The 15,579-nt window shown below is 38.9% G+C and overlaps 1 protein-coding gene across 1 annotated transcript in view; it reads left to right on the top strand.

Annotated features, from left to right (window-relative positions):
- The window catches only part of inpp4b (inositol polyphosphate-4-phosphatase type II B), a 288,174-nt gene that overhangs the window by 222,561 nt on the left and 50,034 nt on the right, over positions 1 to 15,579 (top strand). The window contains exon 12 of the mRNA XM_074629389.1: positions 10,388 to 10,492. Within this exon, the coding sequence (XP_074485490.1) occupies positions 10,388 to 10,492 (105 nt within the window). The remainder of the gene's footprint in view (positions 1 to 10,387; positions 10,493 to 15,579) is intronic.

Genomic DNA, 15,579 nt, shown 5'->3' with positions numbered 1-15,579 from the left:
TCTCTCTCTCTCTGTCTCTCTCTCTCTCTCTGTCTCTCTCTCTCTCTCTCTCTCTCTCTCTCTCTCTCTCTCTCTCTCTCTGGAACGATTTCTATCGCGCTCTGCTGTGTATTGAAGTACTTCAAAGTAATCTAAAAATAACTTACTTACCTGGAGGAAACCAGGAAATAGTCTGGAGAGGCTATCGGCGCCTAACGCTTTGTTGTAGTAGTTGAACTATACAACAAAGAAATAACTACTACATTATGCATTCAAGCAATTATGCCCGGTCTCAACAATAAGTCGAACCAACGAGCGTGCAGCCTTTCATTTTTAGGACATACTGTATACAAAATGTATGAGGTGTAATCACTGAAAATTGGGCTCGTTATCATGAAAGCAATGCATATGACCGTGTATTTGTTATCCTGAATACAGCGTTGAACCTCCTTCAACCTCTAATTTCTATAATATCACTGCAATTTACTTTTCAATGGATGCTGGAGGGCAGGTTTCTGAATGATATCTGTCCATCTGATGTCGCCTTTCACATGCAAATAATGAGCCAATGAAAGAGACTGGACTTCCTAGTAGGAAATCAGCCACATAGATAAACACACACACACATATACACACTCCTGCACGGCCACTGTTATTTCCTAAACAAGGAGCACAGATGGTTTTGGCCTTAGGCTGCAGGCACAACTGGATAAAGGCCAAGCAACGGATCACTCCAGTGACACCAGTAAAGACAGGATGGGTTTATTTTATACGTAATGGTGGGAGCAGGGGAGATATTTGATAGGGCCGAGGGGATAAGTGGGCACAGTTTCTAGCCTGAGGTCCAGAAATGAGTTTATCTGGCTGAGCGCAGGCTGCTTCGGGGCGTTACTGTGTGTGCTTGTGTGTCTGGGCAGTGTGTGCAAGTCTGTGTCTGTGTTTTACCAGGATTCTAAATTATATATTTTTTGGTATATCCTGAACTGTTTTTACACGTCTTAACCGCGACTACATTACATATTTCAAGTTTAAAAACAGAGATGCACAAACCACTTTTACATATTTAGATGTTTGGGGTATTAATGTTACAGAAAGGAGGCATTCTTATGTTTTTTTCATCAAGTGTTGATTTATGTGTTTCCGGAGGTCTTTTGAAGAGAATATCCCTGTCTTTAAGTAAAGTAACGTTTTTAGTTTTGTCTTAAGTGGAAATTATACTTTTATGTATTAACAAATTTAGCTTTTTTATGGTCAAATTTAAGTTGTAAAAATGCAAAATCATTCATTCAATCATAATTCAATCATAATTCATTATATTGACCTACATTAAGGAACATTTTGGCTTGTGACTAAAGAAAATATATTGATTAAAGTATAATTAAAAATGTTTGTACTGTACCATTGATTTAATTTGAGAAAGGTTAATAAAATTGCTCTAATAAATTCAACTTATTCTACTTTATTTGAAGGTAAAAACTATACTTTGATGTAATAGTAAATCTTAGATTTTTCCAAATGAAAAAAATAAGTTGTAACAAAGTAAAAAATGGTGTGTGGTCTTCATAATAAATCATCTTTTTACTTTGTGTCAGTCATTTTTTTTGTCTTTGACCATAGAAATATTTTGATTGATATTAAATCAAATTTACGGTTTCAATCAAATCAAAATCAAAGTATAAATTGAGGAAAAACTTGTTAATTTAACTTTTTCTCCCTTAAATTAAGTCAAGTCAAGTCAGTTTTATTTATTTAGCCCAATATCACAAATTTGCCTTAGGGGGCTTTACAACCTACAGCGTACGACACCCTCTGTCCTTTACAGTACGACCCTCTCATTGGATAAGGAAAAACTTTAATTAGATTCTTTATGTCTAATATCAATGTTTTAAACACAAAGCTAAATGGAAGGAAGCCAAGATTTGTGGACATCACTAATGCTTTGTTTATTATCCATTAAAACCACAGAGGTCCTCATATATGTGTGTTTATCTGCAGGGTGCAAGACCTGAGGGAGCTGGGGGAGCTGTCTCCTCACTGGGACAACTTGAGGAAAGAGGTGATGACACGATACGGAGGAATCATCACCTCCTACCAGGACACTTTGGCTGAACTGGATAAGATTACTGGTAGGACTGCATCTGCTGCTACATTTTACATTCATACCTGTGTCTGCACATGCATTCATGCACACGCTGCATACAAAGGCATTTAATTAAAATCACACAATGATTTAGTTCCAGGATGTTTGCAGTGTCCTTGGTTTCATTGCTTTCTTGACCGCCTTTGTTCAGATATGATTGTCCAGATTTGTTAGTGCAATATCGAAAAAATCTTCTCATGATTTGTCCTTGTATGTACAGTACAGAATTATATTTTTTTTGATCCCTCCAAAGCTTTGAAATGCAACTTTGCACATACTGTCAAAAAGTAGAAGTAGAGCATCTGGCTTGGGTTTGCAGATGGCGTCGCATACATTATCAATCAACCAACGCTTTCTCTTTCCAGGAAAATTAAAATTTTTAAAACTGTTGGTTGTGGTGAAAGTAGTCTCTTACTGTGATGTGTGCACCCTAAATATAGAGACATTATGGGAGTAATTGAAGGAGTGAATCTGGCCTGACCTGCCCCTGTGTCAACTCTGTTATAACCCAATCATAGCTCAAAACCTTACCAAAAAGCGAAGACAAGTTTGAGTGTAAAGACGGATTCTGGGTGATTTGTGTCAATGAAAAGCTCAGTGAGAGGTTGCTTCATTTATCTACTTGCTGTCAAAGAGTTTCCATAGCAACAGAGGCTTCATCAGGGGCAATTGAAATGTGTGTCCCCGTGTGCCCCTCCGTGTTTTGTCAAAGTAAACGTTTGCAGTGCACATAATAAGAACTGAGGCAAATCGCTACCATGTGCAAACAAAAACAGGAGTCTTGCATCTCATTTACACATATTCTGTGTTCTACTTGCTATGCAAATAGTTTTTGCACACTTTTTGCAAATGTTTTGCATAATAAAATTAATCCACGCAGTTAGCTCTAATGTGAGCACAGAAATTAATTAGGCTGCCTCTGACACCGAACAAGGAAACATTAGACATGCGATTATGCCACAGAATGCCAGTGTGGTGTTTGAAATGTATTTCAAAGAGGTGATTTATTTGCTTTGTTTATTTTCATTAATCAAAAAACTGTATGAAAACTGATACTATATATGAACATACATACTTTACTGTATATACTGTACATGTATACAAACATGATACATTTACTGCACAAAACAACAGATGTTTGTATATTATCTGTCCTCAGCTAAACTCATTAAATGATTACGAATGAAAATAATAATAACAAAAGCTCATAGACTGACCAATCACTCTGGATTTGTTTCTTTCCTTGCATAATCTCTTCCTATGCATATTTTAGTTTCCTATGGGCATAGGGACATTATGGCTACTGATTAATTTAACTCTGATTTACTCTCATCCCCCTTAATGAGATATTTGTCTCTGGCCAGCTGATAAGAGATGATGGTGGCTAAGCCTCTGCACTGCCTGCCTGAGCTCTGAGGGAGGGAGGGAGTTGAGGGTGAGGGGAATGGATAATGTGGCATTGGTCATTATTGTTCCTGACAAGTCCCTTGTGTGGCACAGATGCTGCAATACACAAAGGAACCCCCGCCCAATTATACCACTCTAATCCAGCCCTGCATTAACTTAACAGGATGACAGACATTGCTAAACAAGTTGGGTGGGCAAGCTGCTGCAGATTAATTATTGATAAGTAAGATCATTAAAAAAGGCAGAGAGTAGAGACACAAAGAGTGTGGAGGTGGTTTGAATGTGACGACCAGTGGGTGAGCAAACACAGGGGAGAGATGAGGAATGACAAGTTTATTACTCCTACTAAAGAAATGGTGACAAATAAAAGCATTGAGTGGCATTAATATAAAAATATCAAGGCTCATCACTGGTCTCTTAACTTGTATATACACACAAATCAAAACTTTTAGGGTATTTATCAATATGATGTTACATCCACAATGTCTGTCACATAAGAACTTGCGCTCAATTCGGATACTTCCGTTAGTACACTTCCATGTGGTACACTGTGCACACTATGTACTTACTTGTGTAGTGCGTAACCCTAACCCTCACAGCAACAACGGACAGTGAAAGTGATCTTTTGACAGTATATTGACATCATACCAGCAACTTTACTACAGTTTCAATATATACTATATAATATATAAACTATATCTATGGAATATATCACAGACATTTAAAATATTGAATGTTTATTTCTAACTCAACACTTCCTGTTTCCGTTTCAAAATAAAACTCTAAAATAAACTATATAGAAAGAAAGGGCTGGCAGTAGCAGCGCAGCAGTAGAAATGCTGTCTGTGTGGACACCACACACATGAGCGACGCAGTAGTTCAGCGAGGTAGCCGTCACGCGCTGCTCACACTGGCAGTGTGGCCCGGGCGTCAGTGGTCTGTGCACATTTCATGGGTCAGATGTAGGTTTTTCTTATTTTTCTGTTATTTAGTAAGAACAAAAATAAAAACCAAAGTTAGAGAAACTGCAGGTAGAGGAAGAAGAGACACAGTCGGCTGGCAGGTTGCAGTATAGTCATATTCAGTTCCATTTTATCAATTTTTAATGATGAGCTGACCTCAGCAAACACTTCAGATACTCTAATAATTGTACTCCATTCATAAATTAATCAGCCCTACTTTCATTGTTTACCAGCCGGCGAATTAAAGGCACAGACGTAATCCTGTTAGCGTGGTGTTTGTTGGACCTCCAGCACTTCTCCGCAGTGTCTGTCAGTCACTCTTAAACTCCACTTAAGGGATAACTTCAGCTTAAGGCCCAGAGCTACGTATTGTAGATTAAGGCTCCTACCTTACTTTCTCTCTTTAATATCTGAATCAGAACAGTCGTCTCTGCCGTCTGTTGCCTCCAGGTAAGGATGTTCAGCTGTGGAGTGCACAGACATTTTCTGTTTTGCAGGTTACAACAGACAGCATGAAAAATAATAATCATAAAGAAAAGCCCTTAAAATAATGACCAAAATGTTAAAAGACATAAAATGGATCAAAGTAGAAAGAAAAGTCATGTCCGACGTGAATTCACACTTCTCTCAGGCTGACTCCGCTGCTCACACAGCGTGTGTCCAATCCTCCTCGATGTCTACAACATATCTAACTGTGGATTGATTAAAAAAAGCCTGCTGTGCTCTCAGCGCCACAGGACCGTGAAGATGAAACCCTTAACATGCCACAGACCTACATTGATCTGGCAGACCTCACTTACAAGATGCTGTTGCTGTAGCTTGTGATCCTGTTTGTTTCTTCTCAGCTTGTCCTCAGGCACCCAGGCAGACATTTCTAAAAGCATAGGATATAGGTTGCCCATCTTCTGAAGGATTCAAAGGAGTACAGAAAAGTGGCTAAGAGCAAAGAAATGGCAGGAAAAAGATTAAAAGAAGAGATAGTGACCAGATGTTGGTCAGTGTTGCTGGCATGCAGCCCTGCTGTCACATAGCCAGCCCACCTGGGCAAACAGATGGGGATGTGATATGGCTAATTCATCTAACCTACAACGGTCACTGGCTCGATTAGCCCGGTCCCCAGAGCTCTAGATCAGACAGTGAGAGCCCACTGAGCAGGAATGACAGCTTAGCCATTGACTTCAATGTTAGCCTTTGAAACCTCTCCTCCTTCTGTATCACGGAGATGTGTTGATGTACACTGAGGAGACCAGTTCAACTTTATCTGGGTGAAGACATTTGCACAAACAGTATATAGGTCAAGAGTTTTTATTAGCCGCAATGTCAGTCTGTCGACTGAAATATCTCCCTATTGGATGGATTTTATAATTTTTTTAACGCCACCATGAGATTGACATTTCGGGTTTTTTGAGTCATGGATTATTTGATGGATTTCTGAGAAATTTGCTACAAATATTAAAGGTTAAAGATTAAGAAAATAATCAGACTTTTTATCTAACTATAATGGTTGTGTCCTGTGTGTGTGCACTATATAATTACTTTAATTAATAACTATATAATTAGGGCTTTACCGAATGGTACAATGCTTACAATGCTTATAACTTACCATTTGAATTATTATTATTAATAATAACTTACAGAAATATTGCGTGCAATAGTCCACCTTCTCTCTTTCTCTCTCTCTCACAGCAAACAAAGCAATTGTCTCAGTCTTCAGTACAAAAGTCAAAATGTATTGAAAAAAGATAGATGCAATCATTTCCAAAATTTCGCTTTCAATTTTGAAGCATAGTTATTTTAAGCCAAAACACAATGTTTTTCCCTAAACCTAAACAGCTTTTGTTGGCTAAACCTAAAGTAGCCTTTTCTTTGTGTTCAAAACATAACGTTTCACTCAGTTTTATGTGTTAGAGCCTGTTGCTTTTACGTTTCACTTTTACTTTTACAACATAGTAGGCTTAGTAGGCCCATATTGACCCACATCTATGGTGCTTATAGTGACCGGTAATGCCTATTTAATGACCTGATAACAGTCGAATCGGGTGCAGCAAGACTGCACATTTCTGCATGTGGATCTTGTGTTTTTGTTTTCTCTATATTTAGTCGACAGATTGGATATTCAGTGGTTAGAAATGGCATCTGTTTTTTGCTCTGTTATTACCTTAGGAAGGAGACATGATTGATTTTCAGAGCTTGAAAATAATAAGTCATATCGCTGTCAGCTCCAGCTGAGTCATAAGCGTTATCCTTTTCTGAGCGGTAACACATTTCAGCTTGAGTGGGTCAGCAGTTTCAGCATTATAATACTGTAATGGAGGTGCAGTGGGTTTGTTTTCATGTTTGGCCAACCTGCCAAATGATGTTAAAAATCTGTGGCAGGTAACAGATTTTCTAATCTAGATTCTGTGTAAACATAATCCTTCTGTAGCACCGAAGCTTTGATTGGTGCATACGGGTCTGTTGCCTCGAGAGTAATTAATGAACAGAACGGAGAAGAGAACACAAAGTACAGTTAGGGCACATGTCAGATAGAAGTGCTGGATAGTTTGGATACTTTGTTTTGCTTATTATGCTGCATTTAATATACATTGTGAGCTACAGTACAAGGAATACACAAATACACTCTGCTTCATCTTAATATTTGGAAATAGTAGCAGAGTTTCAGTCATTTACTGAAGCCTTTTTGGTGTTGGCTATAGATACGAAAATAATCATTTAATTAAATCCATATATTAATTTTGCTGTTAATATATTAATTAATTATTATTAATTACTATTAATATATTCACTGTCATAATTAGGATACTGAATTTGAGATACATTGAATAAGGGTCGAGCAATATGTTTTTTCCAGGACTGTTACCGATTATTAGCATTCAAGGAGACTGATAACTGATATTTGGAACCGATATACTGTACATTTGCATTAACAATGAAAATCTTAGTGTCAAAATTTATAAGAACACAAACTCCAAACAAAAAACTTTGTGTAAATGTCGTTAAGCGTATGTTTAATTAAATGAACTTTCAACATTATCTTAAAGAAATAGAGAGAGAGACAGATGTGACGTGATACAAAAACTTTCTTTGATCATGAAGCCCGGTGTTACTGTACAATTCTCAGGTATATCGATGAATTGTATGAACGGCACTGCAGACTGAAGTATCTATCTACAACAGTGACGAACAGAGTGACGGCTGACTCATGAACGGGTCCAACGTGGGTTAAATGCACATCAGCAGGTCCACGTTATATACGTCTCACATATGAAATGTCTGTGTCACTGCGCTGCATTTTCATAAACTATGATAATCTGATCATGGATCACATCTCACGTCCGTGTCCAGGCGTCTTATCACTCCCTCTTCCTCTCCTTGCAGTTCTACAACTGATGTTACATGCAGTAACTACTGTTACTAAGGGCACAACGTCGCCAGCGGAATACAGTCTGCAACTTCAACGTAGAGGACTGTGATGTTTATTGTAACTTGAGTAATATCTGCTGCCTTAGACACACGGCTCCGCTCTGCTCACCAGAGCAGCTCCAGTCTATGTCTGTCTTTGCCCATCTGTGGCTCAGTAGTCTTTTTCAGTAGTGTTGATATTTAAAAACTGACGATACCCCGTGCACAGCAGTGCTCCTATTCTCTCCAGTAATGCTTCTCTCCTGGGTGCAGCTGGCGCAGGATAAACCACAGTAAACCAAATGAGATCCTAAGAAATCAAAACTCCAGCGCACACCAGGGTACTGGCATAGACACTATTTTATTGGCAAATTACATTAAATACAAGAAAAAGTGAACTACGCGTTTGCATGTGGCTTCATCAGCATCCCTACTAGTGTTGATATTTCTTGTGATGTGTAACTAATCAGATAGTGCTGTTGGCGGGACAGTGCATCAGAGCCAAAGTAGCGCATTCCTTAATTCATTTATAGTATCGGCTATTGGATAAAAAAAATTACGGTTCCAATAATCAAAAAAATGCTGAATATCGCGGCCGATAATCGGTCGACTCCTAATATACAGTAGAATCAGGCTATCTCCACAATTACAGTTATGCATATATAATAAATATTTCTTAATCTACAATAATAATAATAATAATAATGGGTCTAATCTGCTCTAATGCTAAATGAACTATTCTCATGAAAGTTTTTATTCTTTCTTGGTAGATCTTCCCTGAGGGGGAAATAATCACTTCTTCTGGTTCAAAGGAATGTTATGATGTGTTGCCTGCATCAGCAGAAAAACAAGAAAAAACTGTGTGGATATCATAATAAGCCATAATCTTTGTGGGCACACAAGAGGAGCATCAAAAACGTTATCAACAGGAGGAAAAGATGTCACACCACTGTGTGTCAGGTGATCTGTATGATCACAGCACAGCCAACTACACATCATTGAAGATCATGTCAAAAGCAAAGAAAAGAAAGTCTGGTAGTTTATGACTGATGTTATAAAAAGATTGAAATACAACGTTGATAAAGCACCACAGAATGCAAAGGTCTATGCAGTGATATACTAACTAGTCAAACATGTCTGATAGGCCTAAAGCAGTTCACTTATTATGAAAATGAACAGATGGAACTGCTCAAGCACGTGTATTTGCATATGACACTAATTTACAATATTTGTTACAACATACATCAATGTCTTCTGTAACCTCTACCACGAAATAGCTTTTCCGCATACAAGCTGGAAAACACATAACTTTCACTACAGCAGTTTTTACAGGTTTTCTAACTCAAGCTTAATTCCTTAGATAGGAAATTCAAAGTCTTGTGTCTTAAAAGAGGATTTAATTAAAAGTTTTGATGCCAAATTAGATTATGAAACTTTGTGATATGCGATTTTTTGGTCTTCAGTACCCGTTTCGAATACCTTCATTTTAAGTGCCTTACCTCTGCCGGCAAACATCACAACACTTCTAAATTGCCTCTGTTCCTTGATTGTTCTTGAAAGCTTCGCCTCAACTCAAAGAGGCTCATCAACCCTATTTACATATTTGAGATTTGAGCGGCCAACATGGAGTGTCAGATTGTGTTTCTTGAGCTTAAATATAAGCCACAAACAAAGAGTATCGTTTGTCAGAAAATTTTAATTGGACGTTTTAAAGCAAAGTAGCGGCTGCAAAGGGCATAAAATCCTGTGCTTAGAGGATTACACTGCTCATTAGAGGACGTTATAAACAGCTGATTGAAACTGAGCTACTTTTGAGATGCTTGTTGATCTCTAATTGATACGTTCTCTATCGGATATACGTTCAGATGTAGATGTGAGTTAAATGATTTTGAATGGGCATTTAAAAGTGAAATGGTTTGGAGGGTTAGCATAATTTTAATCATAACCCAATACCAAACAAAGAATAATTTGTAGTTTACTGTTATTGTGACATTTTATGTTACATTTATGATTTCTTTGGGAAAATGGCTGGGTCAGTTAGGCCTTACTAATTAGAAATTTTGGTTGTGCTGTTCTTTGTTTTTTTGGGGTAATATGAAAGCATACTTATTAAGCGACCACTCATTCACTTTAATGTGGTGATGTGTATTCTCTTTTGTCACTTCGTTGTTCATTAAATGTATCTCCAGTCATTCAGTTACACAAGGGGTTTTCTTTTCATTGGAAAATCAAAGAGAACATTTGAACATCAATCCAATTTACTGTCTAATGTTTGCTAATCTGTTTCTGCGACGTTGTGCCTCACTTCATAAGCACATAAACAAGGTAATAAAGCAGTCATGTTGGAAAGATCGTAGTATAGCTGTAGCAGACGGTAAGGGCTTTCTATAACGCAAGTAGCTTTCATAGGGATCTTTTATTATCTTTGAAACATCCACCAACTCAGTTATATTTCATGACAGTGTGACATATACTTGTGTCTCTGTTTTGTTTTTAGGTCGTTCATTCAAGCCAAGCTGCTGCAAAGCCCAGAAATCTCTGGAGTTCATCCCAATAAACTTGCACACCCAGAGGATGAGGGTGACGTGCCCCAGAAAAACAGGTACTACACTACTGCTTTAGACTTCTGTTAGACCTATTATTACACCTGGCGAAGGTAAGTCCAATATTCACTCTCTTTTAGCTCTGTTTTTGGAGTCTACCAACTTCTGAGGGAAATATCTGGCTCATCAGCTGCTAAATGTTTCTCTATGTTCACCAGCTAGTCGCAAACTGTGTGTGCTGTTTGGTGCTGAGCAGGTTGTGTACAGTGGGTTTGTAGAGATTTTTCACAAACAGCGGCCTACTCAAACAGCGCTATGAGAGTGAACCAAAACAGTAAAGTTGAGCTGAAACTGGCTATAGAACTCCCAACACGATTTCACGCCAAGCGTGTAATAGACCAGCCTGTCCACCAGAGGATAGCGTCAGTGTCACGTTTTGCCTCACAGAGACATGAATATTGCACGCCTGTATTAACGTGCTGTACCAGCATGGGGCAACAAGGCTACTGATTTAGGTTCAGGCAAGAAAACCACTTAGTTAGGTTAAGGGAAAACGTCATGGTTAGGCATAAAATAAGTACGTATACTAAGTAAAACACGTACAGAAACATCGTAACCTCAGTGTGGAAAACACGTGACAAACGCCACTAACGTAACAGCAGTCTCAAACACGGGTCTCCTGGTTGAAAGTCTTATTTGTTGGACCCATCCACCTCCAACCCACCCACCATAAATGGTCTTTCTCAATTTATATAGTACGTAACTAGCTCTGAAGTCAGGCTTCCGTCACTACACAAGACGTGACAAACTTCACCTGACGACCGTCTCTACAAAACACTGCACCTTCATGCGGGCGTGTAATATTCACATCTCTGCAAAGCAAAACTTGACACTGACACACTTATTTACGGGGGACATACGGGTCTATTACATACTTTGACGTGAGACTGGGCTGAAAACTCCATAAAGCTGATGAAGCTGCAAATTCAAGTGATAATTCTCTGTAGGTTTATCACTGCGAGCAACCCCTTTCACATTGTCACATTATTTCCCAATATTACACGGCTTTGTTGAATAATCGATTCTGATTGGTCAATCCCAGCGTTCTACGGTCTGTTATTTCTTTATAGCAGACCGTTGCTATGGGCGCAGTTCTAAGGTCAGACTCTGGCGGACCGTTTTTGTGTCAAATTAGTGATTTCTTAAGTAAGTAGCCGTGTAATAAGCGGGATAATGTACAGCTAGCGGGTCATTGCTTTGTGTCGGGGTGCCCCATCGACCTGTCTGGGTTTATGTCACAACAATGACCGGCTCGCTGTACATTATCCCTTACTTGTTATTTCATACATTGTTGTTATAAAAAGAATATTTATAGATTAATCGCTTTAAAATGATTTACAAACCTGCTCAAAAGCAACTTGGCTCAATAGCTGTTGTGACCTGGAACTTTCCAACAGAAAAAGCAGGTATTGTGGAAAGGTTGTTTCACATGCAAACATGTCTATAAGCTGCTGTGGTTGTCCCCTACTGTTGTGTGACTTGTCCATCTGTCAGACATCCTCAGAGGGCTCAGACAGGGTGGTTCTGGGTCATCGCCCAGGTTGAAAGGTGAGATTTAACCTGGCCTCAGAAAGATAGACCAAACACTAATTAATCCCTTTGTGTTTTTCCTGAGAGAAAGACGGGTCCGTCTCCTCCACCGCTGCTCTCTAGCTGGCACAGCCTGTTACTGCTCAGTGTATTAAGGCGACTAACTGCTGCCTCACTACCTGTGAGTGGGCTCCATTTCGATGATTGATGGGAAGTTGAAGAGAGACAAAACCTTGACATAAACTGTGCTTCTTTCAGTGCAGACATCAGGGATGACAGATAAAATAAGTAAAATCAAGTCATCATACAACCCTGAAACTGTCTTGCACTGTCAAGGCAGAGAAAGGGGAAAATCAAGATGAAACACGCCTTAGAGGAGTTATAAATTGATTGATAGACACTCTGATAATGACCCTCTGTGGGGCCAATTCACACCTTGACTCATTTCCAGGCAGCGGTGCTTTAGCTGATATGTCTGTGTGTGTAACTCCACTTTGTATTCGACAGCAGGACCTGGAGTACCTGCAGGATAACTAACACCGCTCCCATCGACTTCATGATGTTAATTAAGAAATCTGGATAAAAGCAGTGATGTAGAATGAGTCACAAAACCTTGATTAAAAATTAAAAGATAGATGTCACACAAATTAAGTAAATCTTTAAAAAATACATCAACCTCAGTCCATTAAATGTTTTATTATTTTCATATATTCATTATGTTTTTGGATTGTCCGTCCTACCGTCCATACCATTCTCGTAAACGCGATATCTCAGACACCTTGAGGGAAGTTCTTCAACTTTGGCACAAATGTCCACTTGGACTCAAGGATGAACTGATTAGCATTTAGTGGTCAAAGGTCACTGTGACCTCACAAAACATGCTTGTGGCCATAACTCAAGAATTAATCTGCTAATTATGACAATTTAACACAAATGTCTAACAGGATAAAATGATGAAGTTCTGACATTTTGGACAGACATGGATGTAAACTGCAACTTGACTGGTTGGCGGAGGCATACAACTATGAGGCGGTAATTCTAGTTGAATATGCTTTTATGCATAAGCTGTCTCGTCACCCTTTATTCTCACCTTAAACATACTGCACATCATCTCACATACAAGCCAGTTACAGTAAATGTCTATGGATTCATCACTTGATATGCAGTGTGCAGAAAATCATTTGACATCCACCCCGTGCTTCTGTCATTCCTCATACTGGAAGAGTCTTCTTCTCTTGTCATGTATCATTGAATATCTGTCTGTCAACCATACCCACATTTATATCATGTACACGTTTGATCAGTATATTTATAGCAATGGGAAAACAAAATTACAACAACATGCAAGTGGTATTGTATGTAACGTAGATATTGTAATAACACAACTGTTTGCACAACAGTATGTGGCATCATATAGATGAATTGTCTTTAGTGTTGTGATGATAGTGGAATTTCAAACTTTGATTCAATACCTTGAAAAACATTGATATTGGATACCATTTTCGATACCACATTGAGGCCATAACATTTTAGATTTTTATTTAAAAGATAAATAGCAGTGTGTGTCGTTTCTCTGTCAGAGAGAAGAGAGAGCAGATTACACAGCTGGTACCCCTATATCGATACTGTGGAAAATGAGTATTGAGACCGTTTATTCAGTGTCAATATGTATTGATACTTTATTTTTGACAACACTACTTGTCTTTGGATATACAACTTAATTTTGCTACTGATTCCTACATACATTTTAAAATACAGAGTATCTCTAATTAGATTAAGTTTATTATCGTCTTTCACCACTGTGCACCATCTCTTTAAACACATCTAAACTAATGGTGCCTGGTTTTTAAAGGCAGTGTTGTGGCAGAAAGACATTAAGAGCAGATTTTTAAATATGTTTTGCTAATAGGAACACAAGGCGGCGTTCGGGTGGCATAGTGGTTGAGACGCATTGCATATAAGTGTAACATCCTCATTTACCCCTCTCTCTCTCTCTCTGCCTACATTTCATTTCTGTATCTTAACTGTCGTTTAACCAATAAAAAATAATCTTTAAAAACACCACTCGCTGCGCACTTCAGTGGCCGTCTTACGTGAATGGTTAGGCAGAAATTAAAACCTCCCCACACAGAAAAACAAGAAGAATAAAATGGCCATTCAGTTTGAATATCAGGCTACCTTCTAGTTTTCATTTACAGTAATAACCTTGTTTGATAGTGAATTGCTATTAAATTGCACATTTTGTTCGATTTAAAAAGGGAAAAAACATGGAATAAATCATTGCAATCAGGCAGGCACAGGAAATAATGGAAGTGGCTTGGTAATGGAGCCGAGTCTCAGTTTCCAACTGAAGTCAATTGCTCTATTGTTCCATTTGATTTTCTGAAGTGATGCATTTCCTTGAGTTTGGCTATGAAATCCACTCAATGACGCTGAACCATTCATTTTCATTTTGTCTATTGATCATCCAGCAAGAAAAGCAATCGGGGGGGGGGGGGGACACTTCAAGCTCCAAACAGTTTTCATTTGTTTTGCAGAGAACGGCTGTCTTCTGTCTCCAAAATGACAAGTGCAAAATATTTCCAGCCTAAAAAGCTCTGCTTGGCAAAGCTGAACTGAAAGCATTGTTCAGCACTCATTTGGGCCAAAAAGGATCTTTTGTCATTGTTAAACAGGATTGTGGAATGGGTTAAGTGTGAATTATAACCACTCATCCTGACTGCCACAATCAATTTCCTCTTGTAGAGAGCGACTGTCCTCTCAGTACTTAAACAGCTTGTTCTGTTGTTGATATATTGTATATTGAAAAACGGATGGTGTGAGAGCAACACCAGGCAAATTGAGCACAAATTGGTCATTGTGCTTGATGTTCTGAAACCCACCATTGTATTTCAGTGTACTTCTGCTGTGGGAGAACCAATTAAGGGAACTTGGACATCTGAAAACTCTAGGGGCCAAACGTGTGGCTGATAGGGAGCCTCATGGCCGGGCACAGGGCTAATGAATGGAAGAAGCGGTGGGTAGTAGCGAAGCCCCCACATCAAACCACTATTGGTCTATTGTGGTGTTGTTAGGGGGCGGGAGGCTTTCGGCCACACTGCCATTCACATCTTTGTGGCAACACTTGGGGCTGTGTTGTGTCATTAATTTCTATTTCCAACGATTTTTCAAGCAGTGTTTTCCTACAGTCGGAGCGGAGCTCTGTTGCTTTCCCGGAGGTGTTCATTAACTGACCCAGCACTAAACCACACCAAAATATTCACCCCCATAAAACCCCGTCCGCCCCCTCTCTCTCCTCCCCTTGTTTCTGATTTAATTGTCAGCCTCATCTATTACTCATTCAAAACATGGCCTGTTGTAAGCACCCCCGTGCCCGCCTAGCCGTCTGTGAGGTGTTTATTTACTTGTGACGGCGGCTTGCAAATTGGAATGAAGCGCTGTGACATTCGTTGTCCTTCTGGTTTGACGTGGGACCAACGCTACATTAAGACCAAAAGATGGCCAGAGAGAGATTACATGTAATAGAGCCATAGTATAGACACAATGTATTACAACT

The sequence above is a fragment of the Sebastes fasciatus genome, chromosome 3, assembly GCF_043250625.1.
Source record: "Sebastes fasciatus isolate fSebFas1 chromosome 3, fSebFas1.pri, whole genome shotgun sequence".
Lineage (NCBI taxonomy): Eukaryota > Metazoa > Chordata > Actinopteri > Perciformes > Sebastidae > Sebastes > Sebastes fasciatus.
Note: the sequence above shows the minus strand (reverse complement) of the source record. Positions and strands in the feature narration are given on the sequence as shown.